The 24,836-nt window shown below is 47.2% G+C and overlaps 1 protein-coding gene across 3 annotated transcripts in view; it reads right to left on the bottom strand.

The window, feature by feature from the left end:
- Window positions 1-1,909: 1,909 nt before the first annotated feature.
- Window positions 1,910-24,836, bottom strand: part of Vti1a (vesicle transport through interaction with t-SNAREs 1A) — a 321,664-nt gene continuing 298,737 nt past the window's right edge. The window contains exons 8-9 of one of the 3 annotated variants that reach the window (XR_005282957.2): window positions 4,200-4,489; window positions 1,910-2,390 (exon numbers count right to left, since the gene is read on the bottom strand). Coding sequence is in view for 1 of the 3 variants with exons in the window: in XM_038309871.2 (XP_038165799.1) it covers window positions 4,396-4,489 (94 nt within the window). In the remaining 2 variants the exon portion in view is untranslated. Of the gene's footprint in view, window positions 4,490-24,836 lie in introns of all 3 variants that reach the window. The other 2 variants (XM_038309871.2, XM_038309885.2) reach the window with 2 other exon arrangements.

The raw sequence follows: 24,836 nt of genomic DNA, 5'->3' as shown, positions 1-24,836 counted from the left end.
ATGCCTCCTGGCTGGCTCATGACTACTGCAGGACCATCTGGGGTTTGCCCGTTACTAGGGACAGGATGGAGAAAAGGTACTATTGTCCCTGGTCTTTACCAGAGTACCCGGCCCTGAGGCTGTGGTTTCCATAGTTTCATAAGCTAAACGGAGTGATGATCAGATACAACAAGGGGACATGGCAGGAGGAGTCCCACCGACTTCTGATTTCAGATGACCATGATTGGGCTCTGTCCTCTCTGGTCCCTTGAGGTTGCAGTCATGGAAAGGCCGATCAATTCACCAATGGCATGTCAAAGAAAGGAAAAGGGAGGAGGCTGAGTCCCTGTACGGGGCTGCTCCTGTCACCCATTAGGGAAGCAGGGGTGGTAATGAGCTTCAGTTGGTGACACAGAGTCCCGAGACACTGCAGCACACCTTCCTGTGCCAGCCAGCCAGGCGCACACAGCTTTCCTTAAGCCTGCTTGCCCTTACTGCAGACCAGTCTCCCAAGTACACACTCAGCCGAAGGGGAAGGTAAGTGGCCCTTGGGCTGGGGACTCAGTGTGGGCCACAGTCACCCACAGTCCCTGGCTGTGGGCCTTCTCCTCCAGACACCTTTGGCCACTTCTACTCCCGAGCATGGAGTGCCTGGAGAGGCTGCAGTTCACACTCAAGTGATGAGGAAATCGTCACTGCGCTTAATTCCCAGCTACGTAGACAAACGACGATAAATATTTATGACGAGAAATTTCATTATTTAAAAATTCCCTTCTAAATTTCCAGCGAGCCCACTGAAGAATGCCTGCCAAACAGGTTGCAAATTAAGAACAATTATTTTTCTCTTCTGCATTTAAATATAACTTATAGCTGAAGTCATTTAAAGGGGCTAACATCAACCTTAATTAAATATTAAAGTGTGCCTGTACCTGCTGCTATTGCTGCCCCTTCGAATAAGATATAACCTATTTTTGACAAGTTTTCATCTTTCTCTGTGGAAGACACTACATGAAACCAAATCAGCGGCAAAGAGGAGTGTAATGAATAATCTATTTCATATTCCAGCAGTACCCAGGGCTCGGAGTGGAAAAGATTCAGTCAGATGATGGCAAGAGGCTGCTGGGTACCGCATGACACAGCTAATGTTTAAATAATAATAATAGAAAAAAAGCGATAAACAAATCATTAGCCCTTAACAGTTGTTTAATGCAATTTGTTAATGAACGTAATGGCGGGGACTGATAATGAAAGACAATAAAACCGTCTAAACAGGCGCCAAGTCGCTGGCCATGCGCAATTATTTCCTTGTCAAGTTTTTATGATTTAATGAGCCCCTCTGGGACTGACGGCTGTCAGTCAGTCGTGACTTTTTGACACCATTACAACTTCAAATACAGCAGCAGGCAGGCTGTTTTCCTCGGATTTGAAATACTGAAATGATCTGACAGTTTTAAAGAAAAGATGTGCAAAGAGAGAGAGAGAGACAGAGAGAGAGAGAGACAGAGAGAGAGAGAAAGGCAGTGCTTGCTTCTTCCTTTCTTTCCCTCCTCCCTTCTTCCACGAGTTGATAATCTCTGGATGCTGTTTGGTAATGAAAACCCAATCACTGAGGTCATTATCTGATGAGGTTTTTGGAGCAGGCAGGCTTTTTCTCCTCTTTATTTCTTTACTTAATGATAACCCTCAATGGGCTTGCCCCGCATGGGACGGCCAGAGCCGCACAATTTTGTTCGCCATTAATTTCAGCCTTTGAAGCTCAGGGCTCAGAAGCAGTAGCAAAGCAAACCCCCCACCAAGCTGGTTCCAAAATAAGACAATCCAGCCTGCCTGAAACAGAATAGCAAATAGCCTTGCAGCCCAGGCCTGGCCACTGACGTCAGGCCCAGTGCATCTGCAGGCATCTGCCTTCGACACGGAACATTTAAAACTCTTTACAACTTAAGAGACTTTAATTAAATTGCTTTTGATTCTGGAGCGAGGTTGCATCCGCTTTATTTATACTGTCCCAGAAACTGTTTAGTCTGCATGAATTTTATATGGTGAGGGCTTCCTCCTCCTCTTCCTCTGTGCTGTCAGCCATCCTCCCCACCTCCCCCACACTCAGAAACAAAGGCTCCCAACTTCAGAAATAGTCAACAACCAAAGTCTACAGAATATGAACCTAGAACCTTCCACACAGGCACCTGTTCCAGGTTCGCACACTCTTCCTGCCCTGGAGGGGTAGGGAGCGAGGGGAGTATAGCCCCAGCCTCAGTTCTTCCCATGGCGCCAGGAGGACAGAGCTGGTGAGGATGTGGTGGAGCTGCTGGGTCCAAGGTTCTATGTTCACAGCTTTCCACTCCCAAATCACTGGCAGCAGCCACGCCAGCGAGAGGTGAGCAGCAAATGCCTCCTTCTCGGGTCTTCTGCTTCTGCACAAACAAGGCAGGCTTCAGTGAAATGCTTCGGGGCCAGCAAGTACCCGTGCTGGGCTCCACCCTGCTTGTTAGGTGGCCTTGGGAAGAAGGGGACTGGAAGGTGGGGGCAGGTGGGAGAGACAGCTTAGAACTCGGAATACCCTTATTCCTCCAGGATCCCCGTTTCTGGAGGCCACCAGAGCCGTCACTCTTACTTCACCAGCATCAGCGGAGGCTGGTGGGTTGTCTCCGTGCTTTTAATGGTTGGTTTCTTTCTTACATTTAGGCTGCCCAGAATTCAGTAATCAGAATCAAAGGTTCTTGATTCTGAGCTGGTCCCTTTAGCTGGCAGAAGAGTCAGCACAGCTTCCGGCCCTTCTCCTCGGCTGTACCACTTTGGTTGCCCAAAATCCCACCCTTCCTACACAGACACTACACCTTTATTTACACAATAATAAATGATTTATCTGAGCACATACAGGCCCCAGCCTGTTTACACAAGCACAATTTCTCTGGTGGATTTTGTATTTCCTGTCTACTCTATAATGGTTCTCTTTGGAGTATGTGTGTGTGTGTGTGTGCTTGCAAGTGTGTGTGTGTGTGTGTGTGTGTGTGTATGTGTGTGTGTGTGTGCGTGTGTGTGGTGGGAGATCAAGTATAGTATATAATCTTGCTCCATGAAGGTGGTTAGCATCTTTTATGAAGAGAAAAGGCTTGCTTTTCAAAAATTCAAAGCTTCCAATTATATTAAAAACAATAGTACAGACATGTAAATGCCTATGAAGTCTTAAGAAAAACACATTTTGCTCATGACTGGAGGGAAAATGACCTCAGCTTGGGCAACTTTTAGGCCTGATCACAAATGGATTCATCTTGGACACAATTCCTGTTACCTCAGGCAGAAAGAGAGGGAAGAAAGTCACAAAGTGAGACAGAGGTCTGAATGTAGAGAGAACCCAGGCGGGCTTTGCTGATGGTCGCTGGGAAAACCTGAGCAGTTCTCTGTGCTGCGGGAGGAGGTGAGGGGACACTTCCCACCAAGCTTTCCCTAGTGGACTGAGTCCTACAGGACTCTCCCATTTCATCACCACAGACTGAATGCCCACCAGCAGAGGAGCCCTGCTCACGCTCTCTGAAATCTTCACGCTGGAAAGGAGGTGGACAGAACCTTTTCAGACCGTCTGCATGAACGAGGGAGAACAGCTGCTGACTGAGCTCATATTAAAGCAGAGAAGATACAGAAATGCCTACACAGGCAGGGAAGAGGAGGTCACAATTAAATACTGTGCCACTTCTCACATTGCCGGCAAAGTCTGGGGACTACGGCATTTGGGGAAGGTGAATACATATTTCTTCCTTGTGAATACACACACACACACACACACACACACACACACACACACACACACGTATACACACACAGATACTAAAAAGCCACAGAGAATACTAAGTCAATTTCCTGTGCAAGTGACAGTGAATCTTTTCCTTTGCAATAAAGTTGTCTGGGCAAGATGGCTGTGTTCACTATGCCGGGAAGGACGGGGCTGACCTCTGGAACTGCTCACGGGCACTGGCCTCTGATTTTTCTGGCATGTTATCCATGGACATCTCAGAAACCTTTCTGGTAAAGAGAGGTACGTGACACAGAGAGGCTCCTGTGACTGAGTCATCACGTCCTCTCTCCAGCCGTGACCCCAGGCATGTCCACAAGGCAAGGAAGAATGTTACCAAAGCTATTTTGGACAGCAGATGAAGTTACCTAAAGGCAAATAAGTATTTACCTTTACCTATTAAAAACCCCGACAAATCTGGGCAAAGACCAACCTCAGAAAGGAAATCAGCCCACATGCAGATGGGGACAGAAACATCTTTACACTCTGCGTTCCAGCTCAACAGTGGCAAGGGAGGGACAGTGGGTCACCCGGGGCCTGTCAGCACAACAGAATGATTCATGTGACCATTTTGTCTTAATTACTCCGAACAAGACAAGATCACTGTTTATCAAGGGAGAGCAGACGTATCAGTGCCCTTTGACAAAGAAAGTGATGGCCGTCAGGATGGTGATGACCACGATGATCCCCAAGATGACGAGCAGGATGCGGTTCTGGATGATTCTGTGGCAAAGAGAGAAGAAAAATGCACACAGATAAATGAACAGCATTTTGACAAACACTGCCCAAGCCAAGCTGGCTAAAGGAACTACAGCCTGGCAGGTAGACACACACACACACACACACACACACACACACGCACGCACACACACAGAGAGAGCTTCCAGGTCTGTGAACAACTTCCACATAGAATGCTTGCCCAAAGCTAAGGGGAACCACGGGCTTTCCAAGATTTGGGCACCACGTAGCCTCTTTAAGGGATCAAGGGCCCTATGCGAGTACCTCTTTCTAATTAAGCATGTCAGACAAGCCTCACTTTTTTTTTCTTCAGTGTTTCCCGTGAAAGGAAAAGACTCCAAAGAAATATATGTCAGTGAGGTACTTACCTGAACAAAAATACCTCAGGAAAAGTGAGAGAGACTTAGCGGGGAGAGGAGAGGATTAAGAAGCAAGTGTCAAACTTGCAGCTTAGGTTGTGAAGCCGTCACCTGTCAGTGTGGCTCATGGCTTCGTCAGGCTAGGAGGAAATGTTACATATGCTCCCTGGCGCCAAAGGATGGGAATAAGAGGAACAGAAAGTCCTCCAGGTGCCTGGCAAGTGGCTGTGGGTGGGCCCTCTGGGGGAAGCTGGTCCCTTGGTCCAGCCCAGCCTTGCCGATGCTGACCTCAGAAAGACAAGCAAAGGAGACACGCGCTCTGGATGCCTGCAGCGCGCTTCCGCTGAAGTGATTTCATAATTTGTTACCTCATTCGGAGAAAAGAGGTCGCACACCACAATGCTTTGTTGAGCCGTTCAAAGGGAACCTGGGTCACACAGCCTCGCCCACGCTCGCTGCTCTCACAGAGTGCACCGAAATAGAAACTCAGAGAGGCTGGCCGTCTAGCTGGCTGCCCACCCGGCTTCCAGCCTGCAGCAATTCCGCCCCACCTGCTCAGAGGCCCATGCCGAGTCCTGTCCTCATATGCACACGGGACCCCTGGACAGGGTCTTCCCTGGGGAGGGGCATGTGGGGATGAATCGGGCCTCCACTGAGCAGGGAGCAGTTCTGTGCATCTTGCAGGAGAACCTTCGCAGGGTCCCTGCCGGTGGGATGGAGGATGACACCAGGTTGCGGTTTGGGTGGCATACTCCTCACCCACCCTTCCCTCTTCACAGACGGGTGGGCACCATCCCATTAGAGTGACTCCCCTGTGTTCCCTAACAGGATAGCTCCCTGTCTTCCTGACAGGTTACAAAATGATGGCCATTTGCTGACACGTCTTCCGCAAAGCTGCTTTAGTGTACACGTCCACTGTTCTCGCGGGAGATGAATGGTGTGCTCTGTCCTCATTCATCACACGAGGCTCGGTGAAGATCCATCTTGTTTATTTCTTCTTGTCCCACCAGAAAGCCTGTGCCCCACATTAATTCTTCTGTGATGACAGCTAATTCAGACTCAACAGGCCCTATTTACCCAGGAGGCAGGACAGAGTCTCTGTCCCACCCCATAAACAAATAAGAACGGGACGGCACACTTACTAAAGTGCAGCTAATTAGGAACACTGACTGGTACTACTTAGGCTTCATTTAAAACTCAAGTTGGTTTTTACTCCTTTTCCCTGGAAGGGAGGAGGCAAGTCCTCAGAATGGTCCCAACAGCTCTGTTTGCTGAAGCCATTGTTCAAATCTCTAGTTACCACAGTCACCCAGTCAGATTTACAAAGGAAATCAGCAGAACTGAATCTTGGCAGTAACACACATTCAAAGCATGAAAATTGAACAGATTCTGTTGTGGGTAACCTGTGGTAATGTGTCTCTTGTACAGCGTGGGCTGGGTGGCAGTATGTCTCTTATGCAGCGTGGGTGACAACTGTCTGTCTTCTCTGTGGGATGAGAGCCCCAAGCATCCAAGATGGACACAGAGGAAGCGTACCTATGGGATTACTAGTTTCATCTGGAACATGTTAACAAAATATGCACACAGGTATCTCCAAGTCTTAGCTGTTCTTAGCTGGGCTTTCCCTGTGTCCAGCGTGTCCCTGACACCAGCTCTCCGCTGCTCTGGTGTGTCTGCCTTGTACACCAGTGCCCACAGGTATCCCTGTCACCAGCTCTCCGCTGCTCCGGTGCATCTGCCTGTAAAGAGCGTGTGGAATTCACCTCTAGAGCTTGTGGCCAGAGCTTGGGAGCAGGACAGAGAACTAACTCTCTCAGGAATGTAATGACAGATTGTGGCCCTTGGGGACTGTAATCATCCCCTTCTAAGGAGGATGTAGGAGATATCTGGGCAAATTCAGCTGACAGGAAAATATCAGGGTAGGAAAGGATGAAGGTGAAGGTTGAAACAGGCCCCTAAAGATGGAGCTATCACAGGGCCCTCTCAGACAGCTGGAGGAAGAGAAAATGATGCACCTGAGTGGACAGGACTGAGCCGGCAGGGAGATGGGGAGAGGCTGGCAGTGGCAGACTCCAGCTACGAAGAACCCTGGAGAAGAGTCCCTGGCCATTGCTGCTGGGCAATCCCTATGGCTCTGGCCAGCGGAGTCGGGTGCAGGGTTGTGGAGCTGGGAGGAGTCAGGAAAGTCAGTGAGGTCAAGGAGGGCTGCTAGCTAGCAAGCCAGGAAAGAAGTTTGGGGGCAGCCCCAATAACTTGCTCTTTACTCTGGGAAAGGGGCCCTGATGTTCCAGCAGGCCTGGAGCAAGCAGTCTTAATCTCCCTTTTGAAAATGCAAAGTGTGTTTACCCAGTAAATAATTTAAGAAAGAGTATACACTTGAAAGACGCCTACTGAAGCAGCCAGGCTAAATCGCCTCTGGGCAGAAACCCGGATTTGCATGCTGCATTCACCGGGTGAGCATACTGTGGCTTTAAAAGAATGCAGAGGCAAATTAAAAGGAATGTGGGCCCGAAACATCAAAAATTCTCCAAGTTTACATTATGAATCACAGTGCTGTTGATATAAGATGAATTAACCATTTACTTTGAGGTTAAACTCACACAGTATTATTGAAAATGCTGATCCCTGTGTGGAATCCAGGGAGCAGTTAATCTTCCATTGCCAGTCTCCTCCCCTTCTGGAAACGGCTCTGGTGTGTGGCATGCAGAATCATAGAAGGCTGGTCCAAGTGAAGGAGGCAGGCAGCCACCTGATCGGAGTGAGGGGGCTCGGAGACTGCACTGCAGCGGCGCTCCCTATGGCTCTTCCTCAGATGCTTGCATCTTCCTCTGCATCCAGCCCCTGCCACCCTGACCTGGTCCTCCATGCTGTGTATTAGCATGGGATTTGCTTTACCACTGGAATTCATGAAAAAAAAAAAAAAAAAAAGGCAGCAAGCTGTTGCTCCCACGAGTTAGACGCTGACTCTCAGCATTCCATCCTCTAGCTGGACGGACTCCTGTCTCACTGTTTCAATGGACAGCCCGAGTATTCCAGAGACGGCAGTGACAGGACACAGGACCTGCACCAGGGCTATCATCCAGAGGATCACTGCTCGTGGCCTCTCCTGGGTTCTAAGGTGATGAGGTCTGGGGATTGCCTGTTACTTCAGCATAACTACTGCCTTCTCAGTCAAGGGAAGGAGCCGCCCAAACACATCCCGGAAGTCAGGGTTGGACGACAGCTCATAATTCCTCCCTTGAAGATTAATTTTGGTCTCTTTATCTTGAAAAGTTGTTTTTTTAAAAAAATAAAGTTTAAATAGAGTTTAAAGTTACATTTCTCTCTCTCTCTCTCTTTCTCTCTCTCTCTCTCTCTCTCTCTGTGTGTGTGTGTGTGTGTGTGTGAGTGTGTGTGTGCGCGCGCGCGCGCGCGCTACGGTGTTCATGTGGAGGTCAGAGGACAACTTAGAGGAGTGGATTCTTTCCTTCCATCATGCAGCTCGAGACAGAACTCAGCTCCGCAGGTCTGGCAGTGCCATCACCGCTCAGTCTTCTTGCCAGTTTAGAGCCCGGCTCTTTCCGCGTCCAATTGACCAGAAGCTTCTCACTGAAAACCAGGGGCTTCTTCAGCTGGGCTGAGGCTGCTGAGGGCTCCCGAGCAATGGTGTCCTTGTGTGCTCTCCTCTGCATCCCGAGAGTCACAGGTAAGGACTGCCGGCCACACCTCATGCCATCCTTGGCTCCACAGGAGCCAGCCCAGCAGAGGGAATCTCCGCCATTGCTGTGAAGGCTGGTCACCCGGACAGCTTGGGACGCTCATGCCAGGCCTCGATCTGTGGCAGCCATTTTATTTTCATGAGGAAGTCAGCTGAAGAAACACGCTGGCCCATGAAAGGGAGACAACCAGGACCCCACCCTGAAGGTAAGATAAACTTCTATAGCAAGCCACCCTTCCTTTGAACTTTGATTAATATGAAAAAATAAATTAACTTCATTTGGGTCTTCTATTATTTGTAACCAAAAGGCACATTAGGTTGAGTCACTGCTCCTCACCGAGGCTTTGATCCATGGCACCTTCTAATAAGGGCTTCTGGCCCGTGCGGTCTCCAGCTTGGATTTCCCTGCACTTTGCTTCCCACATCGCTAGCCACACAGGCATCTGCTTTTCTGTCTCTGTGAAGTTTTCTCTGGTAAAAAGTGGCCCTTCGGCAGCCTGAATCTCTTTCATCTTCTGTATTCCTCTGACACAGAGCTTGGAAGAGATGTTTAAGGTGTGTGTGGGGGGGAGAGAGCTTGAGAAGGGTGTGGCAATACAGGCGCACAAAGTTCTAGCTACTTGTGAAACTGAGGGGGGGGGTCATGTGAGCCTAGGAGACTGAGGATTGAGGCCACCCGGGAGACGTACTGTGACCCCTAAGGGTTTCTTGCACACAAGCACAGAGTAAGGATCAGCTGCTGGCCACTGTCAAGTAAGGATGCCCACAGTGCCTCACCTGCTGGGGTGCATGGGGCTTGGCATACCCAGTACCAGCCCTTGGACCTGCCTTGGGTGGGCTTCATCTTGGCTCCACAGGTGGAATATGACCTAGGCAAACCTTACCAACTATAACTCTCCATTTCTTGCACAAACATGTATTCGAAAACTGGTCTGACACCCAAACCACACTGCTGTGATTTGTATTATTAAAAATAATAATTTAATAATATTAAACAATATTAATAAATTAAATAATAATATTATTAAAAATAACACAAACCTGTCACTTGTATTATTTTTACTAAAGTGCTAATTGGCCAGTAGCTAGGCAGGAAGTATAGGCAGGGCTACGGTGACCAGGCAGGAAGTAGAGGCGTGGCAACGAGAATTATGGGAAGAGGAAAGTTTCAGTTTGCGGTCATTACCTAGAGAGGAGCCAGACACAGAGCAAGTGATATGTGACTGACTCGCCGAAAAAGGTACCAAACCACATGGCTAACACAGACTAGAATTATGGGTTAATATAAGTTATAAAAATTAATAAAAAGCCTGAGCTATTAGGCCAATTAGTTTGTAATTTATGTAGGCCTTTGTATGATTCTTTGGAGCTAAATGGTTGTGTGGCAGGGTGGGACAGAAACCTCAGTCAACACCACACAGTCCGCTGGGGATCCCCTAGAGAACCAAGAGAGAAGCACAGTCCCCCTTTACTGGGTCTGATTGCAGGGCCAATGGTAGCCTGGGGCTACTGAAGACGATTCCAATCATGGTTGTAGAGAGAAGCATGTCTCCTGCCAGTGGACAAAGAAAAAGAGATGAAATGCTAAAGACATCATGCCAATCCCTGGATCTGTCTGAGAGCCTGACCTGAAGGGTCATATTTAAACATCTCAGTTATAACCAGCAATTCCCTTTTGATGTGGGCAACATCAGTTGGGAATTGCGGCTTTCAGTCATAACCATACGGACTTTACTGAATGGTATTCCCCCAACCCCCAAAGCCATCCCACCTGGAAGCTCACAACGTCACCTCATTTGGAAGAAGGATCTTCATTAAGATTCTTGAAAAAGAAATAATCTGGTTTTAAGGTGGTCATGTGTCCTTGAATCAATAGAGGCAGACACGAGCAATAAAGCCATGGAGGTGCAGACAGAAACTGGAGCTATGCTACCACAATCAAGGAATGCCTGTACCACCAGAAGCTAGGAGAGCCACGGAAGACTGTATTCTTTGAAGAGAGCATAGCCCAGGAAACTTCTTGGCTTCTGACTTGAAGGCTCTGAAACTATTCAAGAAACCATTTCTGGTGCTTGAAGTCACTTAGTTTAAGGCCCATTGCTTTGGCAGCCCTGGACATTATAAAGCCGCCACATGGACACATGACCTTGATTTTGACATCATGATGTTCTCCATGGCACCATTCCTTCCCTGCACCCTACAGTGGATTTATCTCAGGTCCTTCCCTAAAGGACAGGCAGTGCTGAGAGAATTCTCTGAAAGCTTTACGTGCAGCCTGAGCACTCAAGAACTCAAGACTAAGCATTCTTCCTCTCTGAATGAAAATTTCTACTCATAAGCAGAGTGAGCAGTTTCCCAAAGCCACAGAGAGGTGGAGCTGGGGGTACGCGATCTGGAACCCACTTCACCCGGCCCAGTACTAGTTTAGGATGCCTGATACAGCTCGGGTGGGCCAGCCATTCAAGCCATCAACAGCAGTTAATAGTTCTCATGTGCTGACATCAATTTTGACATAGTCTATGATCTAAGAGCCCAGAGGAGGGACAGGTTTTGATAGCTGGAGACATAAATAAGTTCCGCAGCAAGGAATCCAAGAGACAGGAGCTAGGACCAGAGTCCTGGCCCAACTGGGCTCAGACTCCATTCCCAAATTCTATGAAGCTTATTGGGGACCTGCAGACTTGTTCTGCAGAGGGCCAGACAGTAACCATAATAATTTGATAGAGCAGTCCCAAGATAACATTCCTCAGACTTGCTAGAAATCTTTATGTTGTGGCTCTGAAAGTCATACACCCAGAGTCCGGGTGCTATCAGTGCTGGCCCCTGAGTCTCTGGGGAGACTGTTCTGAGTACACTCTTCTCTTCTGGTGGTTTGTTATCAATCTTTGAGGGTCTTTGGTTAATAGCTACACCCTCTGCTCCCCACACTGCTCCTTGTGTGGTGTTCTTTGTGTGTGCACAATTTCTATTTTTTATAACACAGCTACATTGGATTAGGGGAACAACTCTATTCTTGCATGGCCTCAGCAGATGTCACAAGGAAGAGTCAAGGAAGGTCACCGTCTAGGGTACTAGAAGTTCAAAGTTCCACATATGAACTTAGATGCTCTCAGCCATGCGAATGATACAGTCTCTGTCACAACTACTCAACTTTGCTCTTGCAGAGAGTAGTCATGACATAAATGAAAACGGACTGCATTACAATAGAATTTTAGGAATATACGAGTTTGAATTCCATATGATCTTCCAGTAACAAAAATTATTCATTTTGAACTTTTTCAATCACATAAGAATGTAAAACCATATCAGTCTGTGGGACAGAGAATGGGCAGTGTGCTGTGCCCCATTGCTTTACTTCGCCCACCCCAAGCCGCAAAGCACAAGCTACTGAGACTTGCCCCCTCTCACTAGAGAACAGAGCCATTCCTGGATGTCACAGAAGCCACACTGAAAGCTGTGGCAAGTGTGACCAAGTACCTGTGAAGAAGACAGGGAACCCAGAGTTCCTACCGCATGTGAGCTTTGGGCACTACAATGAGCAATCAGTGACACAGGGCTAACAACAAAGGTAGTAATTAGAACCATGCCAGGGCTAGGGCAATCTATCATGTGCCCATAATCCTGGCTTTGCCTGGAGTGACCTGAAGCAAGTTACTCCATGACACTTGACTTTGTTTCTTCCCAAACAATGCTAATCAACTCCTCAGCCATCGGGGACGAAGGTTTTTAAAGCACTGAGGGGTAAAGCCTTTTAATGCGTGTGCAGTTGGCAAACAGTTCTGTAAAAGGCAGTACCATTTTAGGGCAAATGAGAGGTTCCAGTTGCCAGAGACTGGAAAGCTGCCTGGGAAACTTCCAGGGGCTGGTGGGGAAGCAGGGACAGGTGAGGAGTGTGTGCCTGCTCTGCTCACCAGGCTGCTGTTCCCACAGGTTGCTGTCTAGTGGGGCCTCATGTTGACAGTCTCCCCAGCAGGGCTGAGCCTTGTCGCCAAGGTGGGAGCATCAACATCAAAAGGGAAAGGAGGATGTCCCATTGGCTGGCTCGGGGATCCCTCCCCAGCCCGGGAAGGCAGCCAACGAGTACCTGTCAGACACACTGATAAGTCCGAGGGGTTTTGATCAGTGATGTGTAGCTACATCAAGCCCTGCATTGCCAAATGTGTACATCAGACCGCAGCCTGGGTGCCACGGCCACTGCCATTCTTAAATATGGACTTGGTGACAGCAGGAGGCTGGGAGAGCAGCTTTGCTGGCTACCAGTTCCACACAGGATCAAGGCAGCTTGCTCCCATCAAAGGATTTGGAAGGGACTCGAAGAGAATTAAATAATGACGCTCCAGAAAGGCAAGGTGTGTGCAGCCCCTTCCAGGCTTGCAGATTGTTGGAGTTGGCAAAGGTCTTTGGGTCTAGGCCTAGATTCTTCACGTTGAGGAGAGAACAGTGGAGCCCTGAGAGGTTGGTGGATGTGTCCAAGGTAAACTCCTCAGAGGCCAGGGACCAGTCTTGTGTAATGAGGACACTCCTCCTCCCCAGACAACCCTACATGTTAGTCACTTATAGAGGAGTTAACCTGGGCTTTCAGCTCCAGAGGGCTGGAGTCCACGGAGGCAGAGCAGACGCAGAGGTGTGGCGGCTGGAACCGCAGCTAGAAGCTCGCATTGTGAACCACAAGCAAGCAGCAGAGACAGTGGGCAGGGATGGTGAAAGGCTCCTGAAACCTCAAAGTTCCAGTGATGTCCTTCCTCCAGCAGGGCTACACATCCTAGATCTCCCCAAACAGTGCCCCCAACTGAGAACCAAGGGTTCGATTGCCAGAGCCTATGGGGATGTTCTCATTCAAACCCCACAGGCATGTCTACAGATAATGGCAAACTGAATCTTTTTTTTTTTTAAATATTTATTTATTACTTATTATGTATACAATATTCTGTCTGTGTATATGCCTGCAGGCCAGAAGAGGGCACCAGACCCCATTACAGATGGTTGTGAGCCACCATGTGGTTGCTGGGAATTGAACTCAGGACCTTTGGAAGAACAGGTGATGCTCTTAACCTCTGAGCCATCTCTCCAGCCCGGCAAACTGAATCTTGTCCACAGTCCCCACCTCCACATAATAGGAAGAACGCCATCGGGTACCTGGTCTCACAGTCCAGGCTGAGGCTGCGAGAGAAAAGCAGAAGAACACGGACGGTATCTTTTTCATGAAACACAGACTGCTCAGTTTAGAAGACATCCTGCCTCTGAGACAGATTCTCCATGCAGACCAGGCTGGTCTTGAACTCAGAGAGCTTTGCCTGCCTCTGTCCCTCAAGTGCTGGAATTAAAGGTATGTGCCATCACACAAGGAGCTCTTGTGCTCTTTCCCAATCTGCTCTCTCCTTAGTTCTTTAAAGGATGAGGCCTGAGGTCTGTCTTCCCAATTTCTACTAAAGTATTCTTACATGACATGCTTGCAGCAAGAAGTGTTCCAGATTTTGGAATATTTATACAGCCCTTACCAGTTGAATATCTTTAATGTGAAAATCTGAAATGTTGTGGAATCTGAACCTTTCTGAGTATTGACATTTAAGTTTCTGATAGATGATTTTGGATCATGAACTCTTAGCCTATAATACACACAGTATGGCCATTAACCAAAGTCAACCAGTTCTTTCCTCAATGTCTAACGTAAATACATAGTATATTAAGATGCTATCCTGGTTTTATGCCATAGTGTGCTCTTTTTTTTATTTTTTTTCACTCAGTAGCACACCGGTGTGTCCTCTGAGCCTCACAAGGAAGGTCACTCATCTATTCCAGTTCTGAACACGAACACCCGAGAGATGAACATGGAGGAATGGCAGCTGTCTTCTGAGGCAGCTCTCTAATGTCTTCTCACAAGGGTGAATGTTTAAAATTACTTCTGCCTAGCTTTTATAGGTGAGCATCTGCAGCACAGAAAGGCTTCGGGTCTGCTGGAGATGCAACTCAGCCTGAGTGCTGGAACTGGAGGAAGAAGAAGCCAGTTGGGGAACAGGCTGTCCTCACTGTGCCATGGGAAAGGATGGCAGGTCTGGGGAAATCTTCAGGGACTGTCCTCAAAGAGGCCTCTTCTGATTTGGGATGCATTCATGACATCGTTCATTTTCCCAGTGACTCGCCTTTTATTAGCCACCTCCCACTGGATGACTCAGGACCACCAAGGGAGAAGGTGACACCCACTCTTGGGGTGACCCTGGCCCTCCACACCGGCAGGTTTGGTGCTTCTCAACCTTCCAGATCCTGCTGAGTACCCTGCAAGGGAGTGCCTGAGGGGTGTCCCACCCACACTTGGTCCCTGAGAAGCAACCTTCCTTCCCTCCTGGGTAGCAACCCTCAGCTCCTGTTATGACCGCCCCCAGGCTCAGACTCCAGAGAGGTCAGGACCACATCTGTTTTGGAGAGTGGGCATTGCTCTTACCTTGGGAGCCACATTACCTAATCTACAAAATCTCACATTTTAAATATTGGTAACTAAGTCAACACTTTCTTGAACTGAGTGGCCAAACAGAGCACCCCTGCAGGGCAGACAGACGGTGTGGGCCTTCTGTGAGACTCCTAATGACGACTGAGAACAAACTGAGAAAAGGTGGGGAGGCTGTGTAGCAGCCCCGGCTTCCCCTCTAGGAGCCCGGAGGCCCAGCCCTCCTGACCCTGGGGCAACCTGTGTATGAGCATCAGTAACCCGGTCAAGGACTGAAAGTAGCCAAACTTAGCCCATAAGCAGTTTTTAACTGCATGCCAGAAGCTGGGGAGAGGTCTCTAGTATTCACAAACTGACTTGTGGAGCCTTTGCAGGCCCTCACAAGGTCAGGAGAGGCACAGGCCGATGTCAGGCCTAGATGGTACATCAGCAGCCCCTTTGACCTTCACATAGTCTTGGCTTGGAGAAAGCCAGCTGGTGATTTCCAACAGCAGGCTGTTCACCTATGAAATGTGTTAAAAGGGTCTCTACTGACGCTGCGTGGCAAAGAAAGTTTGCAAGACTGCCTCTACCTGTGCCCCTGTTTCTCCATCTCTAAGGTAACAAAGAGACCCAGGCTTCTCTGAGGACCGGCACCTAGGATTGAGACTTGACAAACCTGAAGAGGACGAGCTGACAGGAGCTGCTTCTGCACACTCTGAGGCCCCATGTCTGCTGTATTAAAGTAGGAGCACCAGGGATCAATTCTAAGGAAAACATCCTGCTAGGTGCAAAAGCCAACCCTTTTGGTGTTCTTTGGGGACTCTTCCCTCCAGCACCCTAGTTTTCATCTTCACAATGGAGGGGGAACTCTGCACCCCACTGGCTAGCAGATGACAAGCTGGGCTCTAACAAATGCTGGCAGACCTGTCCAAGGTCCAGCTGACAGAAAAGACTAGCCGAGAAGCCTGAGGACCGGGGTGTGGGGTGTGGGGCGGGGGCAAGGGACCATCTAGAGTCTCCTTAGGAGCAGTCAAGACAGCTCTGGGTATTCATACCAGGTACACACACGTGCTCTCGTTTGACTGGGTCAACAGAGGAGCCAAGAGCAGAAGAAGCTACCAGTGGGACTCACTGTATCTCCTCTAAGGACACTCGCGGACACCATTTATTACCCAACTCAGCATGTGTCCTATGGAGAAAGATCTGGGTTTTATCTGACAGATACTGATTCAAGGAGCTGAATCCATCTCTCTTTGAGTTAGCTGCCTGGGGATAGATTTGTGGTCCATTACTTACACATGAACAGTGTAGGTACTGGCCTCAGTCCTGGCTTCATTTTCTATATCCATGCTTTCATTATGTTATAAACACACACACACACATACACACACACACACACACACACACACACAAATATATAGCTATTTACCTAAACACACACATACACACACACACACACACACACACACACACACACACACACACACACACACACACATATATATTTGGCAAATAGCTATATATTCTTTTAGGGCCCAGATACTATAAAGATAACAAATGGGATACCCATCATTGTAGGCTGTCTGCCTTAATGCAGCAGGTCTCAGTTTCTCTCATATACTCAACAGTTCTGCACCATGGGTTACATGGAAAGCCAGCATTCTCGCTCAGCAAGACAGTAAGGGCTGCCTACCTTTTTCTTGAAAATCCTTTGGAGTTCAGCATGGGGCAAGTTCTAGAATGTACTCAAAACCTGAGACTACTGGGTAGGGGTGCGAGGTCCTGGGTTCATGTCACAGCCAACAGTAGTCGATGTGGAGTCCCCTTTCTTTGGGGTTGTTGACAGCAGTGTGGACCCTGTTAGTGAAAGCTGAAGGCATCCCTAGCCCATGCTGGCTGCAAAGACACTACCTGAAATGCTGGCACATTGTGGCCCTTCCTTGAACAATCTGAAGTGTATGTCTCTCTGTATAGACACTTCTGCGGATGCTTTAAAACCCGGGAAACAATCAAGCTGAGGCCATCTCTGAGATGCCTCTAAAAGAACCCACTCGGAGACAGATAAAAATAATGAGAGGCTTTCTGTCAGGAAAGATTTAGAAAATATCATGGGCATTATTAAAATTTAATTTTTTCCTCGGCTTTTCGGCTCCCCTTCCCAGTGATAATGAGCAGGATGGCACACCTCCGCCTTGCGAGCTCTTGTTTGGTGCAATAAACTCAGCCTTGCAGTCTGAAGGCATTTCAGACAACAGTTTTGACTGCTACCGGCTTGGTTTGCACCCTGTGCTGTGCTTTGAGTCTGCCCATAAAAACTGGTTCAGGAGATAATTTTCCACAAGGCCGGGGAACTAATAAAAATCAATTTTGCCCATCTGGTTCAGAGAAATCTTGGGTCTAGCTGAGGCAGAACCGCAAAGTGGGAAGGAAAATACAAAAAGATCAATGTATTCACTGACGGTTTAGCTCATTGAGAATGAGCAAATTAGCTGGCGAGAGAAGCCTGGCTGCAGGAACTTTCCCCTCAGTCCCAAAGAGACATCTTTAAGGGTCTGTTGGTGGTGGGCGGTACTCAGAGTAACCATTTTTCCAAGGAGTCACCCATGCCCGCCAAGGGACCTATGTCCTGGCAGCAAGGATGACTTTGTAAGAAGCGGGACTGTTTTACTTGAAGTGGTCCCAGGTCACAAGAACAGCGGTGAGCCAAGGTTCTGCTACTGCGCCTGACACCTGCGGGTCTGAGCGCGCCTGTGCCCTGTATTTGGGGATGCCTTTCTTCTGCCCTGAGCACTTCACACGAGCTCATCAGTTGTTATAATGGCGCTGATGAAAGCATGCGGTTTGGGGAGCTAGCAAGTCCAACACCACTCAGCCAGTCAGTGCCAGAGTTGCTGGACATCTAAAACCAGATCTGACTGCACAGGCCACATCCTGCTCTCAACTGCATTTATGAATAAAGTCCGGAATAACGCTGTCTGTCCTTGCCCCCACCTCAAGGCTTCCAAGGATGTCTGGATGAGAACACGCACGTAAGAACAGAGAAAGGCAACTGTTGTTCCATTTGGTGATAATGATGATGTGCTGTCAGTGCCTTGAGAACCGCGGCAAAGGCCACTCAGGTGCTGATGACTGTCAAAAAACAGTGTGCAAGACCACTACACAAACCGAGCAAGTTCATTCTTGATGATTCCGAGAGCACACAAGGTTTATACCCCAATCACAGAGCAAAGAGTCAAGGTTCCACTTGTTGGAGTGTATTCTAAGACCCCAATTTTAGCACAAGAAAACACATGCATAAATGTGAAACATTAGTTGGAAAGACATACTTGAGATGCGCGATGATTATGTCTAGGTGATAGGAGCATAGAGATTCTACAGTTCATTGCAGTTTGCAATTGCAAAAAAAAAAAAAGTATTTGCCTTGCATGCAAGAAGGCAGGCCCCAGGACTGCCAGTAAACGAACATAGTAAATACATAAAAAAAAAAAAATAAAATAAAAACACTACAAAGTAGATTCTTGCTGTAGCTGTTTGAAATCTAGGAAAATAAAACCTCATTTGAAATACATTTTATGTCTTAAAAAAATAAGAATGACAATATCAGGTCTTCTCAGCAGAGTTTGGCAGGGTCTCTGCTCAGGGCTTTCACCCCACATTCCTTGACTGCAAACAGCAGAGGTCAAGAAGCAAGAGAGAACAGAGAGGACCTGGCAGAAGAACAGCAGTTCTGTGGCCATTGTGGAGGGCATGGATGGTCTGGTCACCGGCACGGAGGCCTCAGAAGCAAAGTCTTGCCTCCTGTTGGAGAACAGCCAACAGTTTAGCAGACGACCGTCACCCTGCTTGCGAGCACACGGCTGGGTGCCGATTTCCAGTATGCAACCAAGGGAGAGATTTTTCAGTTTCTGATTATCTTTGCAGTATCTGGCATTTTGCGAGCTTCATTTTCAGGACTTCTGCACGACACTGGTTCCCCGAGACAAACAAGGGAGATTAAGTGTGGAGTGTTGGAATCATGTCGAATACCCCCAGCACAGAAACATTATAATATGCCCTAGAGATTATTCTAGGGCCAAGGAGGAACACGGCCCAATCTATAGCGCCTGAGAATGGGGAGCAGTCAGCAGCAAGAGCAGGGATTTACTTCATTTGTGAGGCTGTACACAGCCTCAGATGCTAACATACGCTGATAGGAAATGCCAACATTTCAACTCAAATCAAGACTGCAGCCCGTAACATGGACACTTTGCCTTTCAGCCGAAGATCATAAACAGCACAAACCCGGGTCTCTTCTCCTAATTGGGGAGCTTTTCTAATTTGCTTATGATAGCTGCCTCATGTTGAACTAATCTTCCTCCGGTTACCTCCTAACGCTGTCGGAAATAATCTGCTTACCCCTGCTCTGTCTGCAGCACTTTGTGTCAAACTGAACTCCCTTCCTTAACACAGCCACAGCAGAATGGCAGCCACAGCTCAGCCAGGACCCCTGCATCACTGAGATATTGTGACGTACACTCTAGACGGAAACCAGTCAAGGGAAGGATGCCACATAGGCTCTGGCTAGGTTCAAATGCTGGGGTGTGTGCTAGAGAGCATGAATTCTCAACTGCAGGCCTTGTATAGTAACCACTTTGGATGGATAAACCCAGGTTAGCACTATAAGCACTACTGTTAACACCGGATTCATTCCAGAGACACCTCTGTCTAGATAGAGGCCCCTCTTCCAATTTTAGAGACTCGGAAACATTCCCAAGTTAGCCAGGAGGCTTAATTGGTACCCATGGGCAACACCATCTCAGTAGTAGTCACTGATGTATTCTGATTCAGTTTTAATGTGTTAGATTTTTTGCAGTTTTAGAAAAACAAATGTTACAGTTTCAGAAAGAGCCAGGAATTCCAATTCTCATAAAATATGCCATGAGAGTTATGACTCTCTCTCTCTCTCTCTCTCTCTCTCTCTCTCTCTCTCTCTCTGTGTGTGTGTGTGTGTGTGTGTGTGTGTGTGCGCAATACCAACAAACAGAACTAATAATGAGTTGCGAAGTTAGAGGTACCCTGTACCCAGATGAGAGCCAGGCTTTAGTCCAGAAGGACTGCAGCGTGTGACTGTGACCTTGCGGATAATACTTCTGTTCCTTGGCCCCCTCATTCCTTATGCGTGAAGATGTTGTGGTTTGCATGGTTCAAAACATGCTAGGGTTCACTGTACTGAGAAGAGCCTTCTTGCTAACAGAGGGGGTTCTTACTCCATTTTGTGGATGTGTTTATTCTAAAGAAGCAGCCACTGCACTGACTTCCCCCTTCTCTGCACCACGTTCCATTGGAAGGCTGCTTCCTCACTTTCAGAGGTTACTGAAGGGGAAGAAAGTTATATTGTTTAATCCTACTTTATAAGAGTTTGCTCTTTTATTGGAGAACAGGCTCAGAAGAGTGATCAGTAAGGTTTACGTACCCGAAGCGTATATGGAGGACTTAGGGGGGAAGGAAAAAAGAGACTGCCTTCAAATGCCTCGTGGAAATATAGAAAACAAGCAGCAAGATCGTCCTTTGCCAAACACTGTCATAAATTTTTTATTTGGCAGCTAACATTCTCACTAGTTTTCTTGGCAGCAATTGGGACCTTTAGCAAGAAAGGTGCAGAAGAAAAATACCTTGTTTAGAGATGTTTTCAGCACTTTCTGGGATTTTCAGAACTTCTGCCTGCAGCACATTTCTACAGCTAGAGTCTCCAGTCACCTGATGAGTGGGTGGTGGGGCTTAAACCTTTTTCTTTTCTTCATATATATGGAGAAATGAATGAGCAGTACTAACCCCTCTGGCTTTCCAGCAAGCACATCTTTCTTGTTTTTCATGGAAGGTATTTTTGATATCCAAGCTCTTAGTCTTCTCTGTCTAGACAAAAATCTGAAAATAATATCAGAATGGACCTTTTGTTGGGCCTGATACTATCTCTTATGTTCTCTTATGTATTCCCAGATGGTAGAGGTAAATGAAAGGGAAGCAAGCTGATGACGGAGTCTTTTTTTCCTTAAGGAATTCTACTCAAATCAGGTCCTGTCTGTTGCTGTTGGGTGAGTCTCATGGACTGGAAGCTGAAGGGTGCAGATGGGCATAGGACAACAGCAGGCAAACTCTGGAAGGTGGAGGAATGTGCCAAGGGCTGTGCAGCAGGCCATTACTCATGGGGCACTTGAGGAAGTTCTTGAGCTGATGAGTAGGGAGGTTGCCTTGGAAGTCTGGAAAACAAGGACCCCAGATCCATAAGAAGCCAAGGATGAGGTCTTTCATATCCTAAACACTTTCTACAGATCCTGTCTACACAGTGGCAAGAGTCTCTCTAGCAAGGAGACTTTCAGTCATAACTGAAGACGCAGGTTGGCAAACACTCCCCTAATAACAAACAGGAACTGGCCACTTGTGAAGATCATTCCTGCAGGTCTCTGGAGAAAGACAGGAGGTGAAAACCAAGCTGGAAATGTAAGAGCGCATATTCAGAAGCTCTTGGCAGGACTTTGGGTGAGGACGCCCATCTTGTGCTCCAGCTTGTGCGCTAGCACGATCATTGTCTGGCACGGAGACTCCATGGGCGGATCTGATGAGGAAAAACCCATAGCCAGCAGCAGCATCACTGCAAGTGGCAAATTCTGTGAACAGGGGAGCCCACAGCCCTGCTAGCCTGAGGCTGCAGTGTTAGTTGCTGTGAGTGACGGACCAACCAAAACCGAGGGAGATGCTGGGGATAAGAGCCTGTGCAAGGGCAGGGAAGGCTCTCCACACAGCCAGTGACGAAGATAGAGGATGCATGTGGGGGAGCAGAGAGAGGTGGTGAGAAGCCACAGTCACAGCAGGCTGGGGGACTGGCTCTACATTACATGTGTTCCGCAGCCCACATGAAGGTCATTTACCAGACAAGAGGTGCTGAGCATGACTCCTGCCTAATCACTGCCTAACCACTAACTATGTACACAAAGGAGGTGACCCCTAGGAATACAGGCTCAAAACTAAAGAAGGGAAACAATGGCTGGAGAGATGCCTCAGTGGCCACGCTTGCTGTTCTCGCACAAAACCAGGATTCAGTTCCCAGGACCCACATCATAACCAACGACTGTTTGCTAGTCCAGCTCCAGGGGATCCAGCACCCTCTCTGGCCTTCTTGGGAACGTGCACACATGTGTCTGGGTAAGTCACTTAACAGTATGAGTCCAGAGAAACATGAAGAGCGGTGGTGGAAGCTCCAATGCTGGAGACAACAGAGACAAAAGCACATGTCTACAACTTGGCACAAGTGAAGAGGAAAAGGGAGGTACCTGGGGCTCACTGGCAGCTGGCCTGGCCAAACTGATGAGCTCCAGGTTCCATGAAAGACCCCGTCTTAAACAAACAGACAAACAAACAAGTCGGAGCAATAGAGGCATCCAGTGACAACTTTTGGCCTCCACACACACACACACACACACACACACACACACACATACACACACTGTGTAAATACAGACTGTGATGTCTGGAGCAAAGTCTGCAAATTCCAACAAAAACAACAGTTAAGGAAACGATAGATCAATTAAAATGGTAACACACACGTTTAAGAAGGAGAGAGTGGGAAAGGAGAAACAAAAGAAATAAGAAAGCCATGAGGCATATAGAGAACAAATAGCAAAATGGCAGCCTTAAATCTAACAACAACAACAAAAATACCACACTAAATCTTACTGGATGAAATGCGCCAATCAAACAGTGGGGGACTGGGGTATGGCTCAGAGTTGGGTGTTTGCCCAGGGTAGAGGAGCTATCTGCAGCACTATAAAAATAACAGCAGCAAATCATAACTCAACAGTGTTTGATGGGAAAAGTATATCTGACAAGTGGCCTGTGACTGCCAGGGGTCCCGGCTCCAGGGGAGCTGATACCCTTTTCTGTCTTCATGGGCACTCATGTGCACACACACCACTGTCATACATACACATTTAGAAGACGAAAATGAATCTTCGAAAAAAGCACACGAGGTAAGAAAGAACCCTGGAAACAGGAAACGTGTGTGTGTGTGTGTGTGTGTGTGTGTGTGTGTGTGTGTGTATGTCAGGGCATGTCAGGAAGACATGACAACTATGAAAATATACATACCTAACATAACTAACAAACAAGTCTCAACATTTATAAAGCAAAAACTGCCAGTTGAAAAGAGAAATAAAGTTCAACAATTACAATCTTATTCTCAATAACTGGCTTAACAAGGCAGAAACCTAGCAACAGCGCGACAGACTGCTCAATCCTCTCAGTTAACTTGAATCAAGTCATATTTGTAGAAGTCACACTGAAAGCAGAGCACAGGGGCACATGCTCAGTACAGATTACTTCCGGGACAGAAAAGACATCTCAATAAATAAACGAAAAATCAGAAATATATATATATATATATATATATATATATATATATATATATATATTTCTAATCACAACAGGACTAAATTAGAAAGCAATATTATAGAAAAATTAGAAAAATCCCCAAATATTAGAAATCCAAGTAATCCATTTCTAAAGAATCCATTATTATAAAAATTCACAATGCAAGTTAGGAAAATCCTTTGAAATGAATGAAATCATAATTACAAATATTTGTGGGCTGTAATAAGAGCAGAGCTTAGAGGGAAACTTACTGGCTAATTAGCAAGTTTCTAATCAGTAATTTAAACTGTCACTTTAAATTAGAAAAAGAGAAGACTAAGCCAAACAGAAGTACGGAAAAATAAAACGAGTAAACATTGAAGCAGAAATCAATTAAATGGAAAGCAGAAGGCAACAGAGGGAAAGGTATAATGATGCTTAACATGGGGTTTTTGAAAATATGAAGAAAATCTATGAAGTGTTGGCTAGAGCAGGTGGCTGACTTTGGGGCGAGAGGGACAGATGCACTGACCTAAACACTGAAATTACTGGGTGACATTCTGAACAACTGCATGAAGAAATCAGGAAATTTCAGTGAAAAAGATGAACTTCTAAAATATACACATTACCAAAACTTATTCAAGTAACAAAAAATTTGAACAGACTTATAAAATAAGCAAATAAATCAGATTAGTAATTGAACCTCTTCCCACAGTGAAAAGGCTAGGATCGTGTGGCATGAACACAGAATCCCATTGTCCTGTATCTAAAGACTGAAACCCACAGGGTCAGCTAAACTGGTGCTGGTGCACACCTTTAATCCCAGCACTCCAAAGGCAGAGGCAAGCAGGTCTCTGAGTTCAAGGCCAGCCTGGTCTAACTAATGAACCGCTTATTATAGGACTGGGGACATAGCTTAGAGGTACAGCAGTTCCCTTGTATGTGGACGCTCCCCTGGTTTGATTTCCCCAGTACTGAAAACAAACAACCTCACATCACACTCAGTGGTGAAAGCCTGACATGTGGGAGAATTGTCTATATTCTGTCAATTATGTTTTAAATAAACGCTGATTGGCCAGTAGCTAGGCAGGAAGTATAGGCGGGACAGCCAGACAGGAAGTAGAGGCAGGTCAATGAGAACAGGAGAATTCTGGGAAAGAAGAAGCCCATTCTTCCACAGTCCTGTCCAGACACTGAAGAAGGAAGATGTGACCTGTCCCGCTGTAAAAGGTACCAAGCCATGTGGCTAACATATACTAGAATAATGGGCTAATATAAGTTATAAGAGCTAATAAGAAGCCTGGGCTAATGGGCCAATCAGTTTATCATTAATATAGACCTCTATGTGATTCTTTGGAACTAATGACTGTGGGAACCGGGCAGGACAGAAACTCAGACAACACTGACAGGCTTAGGTCAGGAATTAGTAAAGATGCCTGTTCTTGCTGCTTCTAGCAACGCTGTACTTGA

This window comes from Arvicola amphibius, chromosome 1 (genome assembly GCF_903992535.2).
Source record: "Arvicola amphibius chromosome 1, mArvAmp1.2, whole genome shotgun sequence".
Classification (NCBI taxonomy): Eukaryota; Metazoa; Chordata; class Mammalia; order Rodentia; family Cricetidae; genus Arvicola; species Arvicola amphibius.
This window is presented reverse-complemented; position numbering and strand designations above follow the sequence as displayed.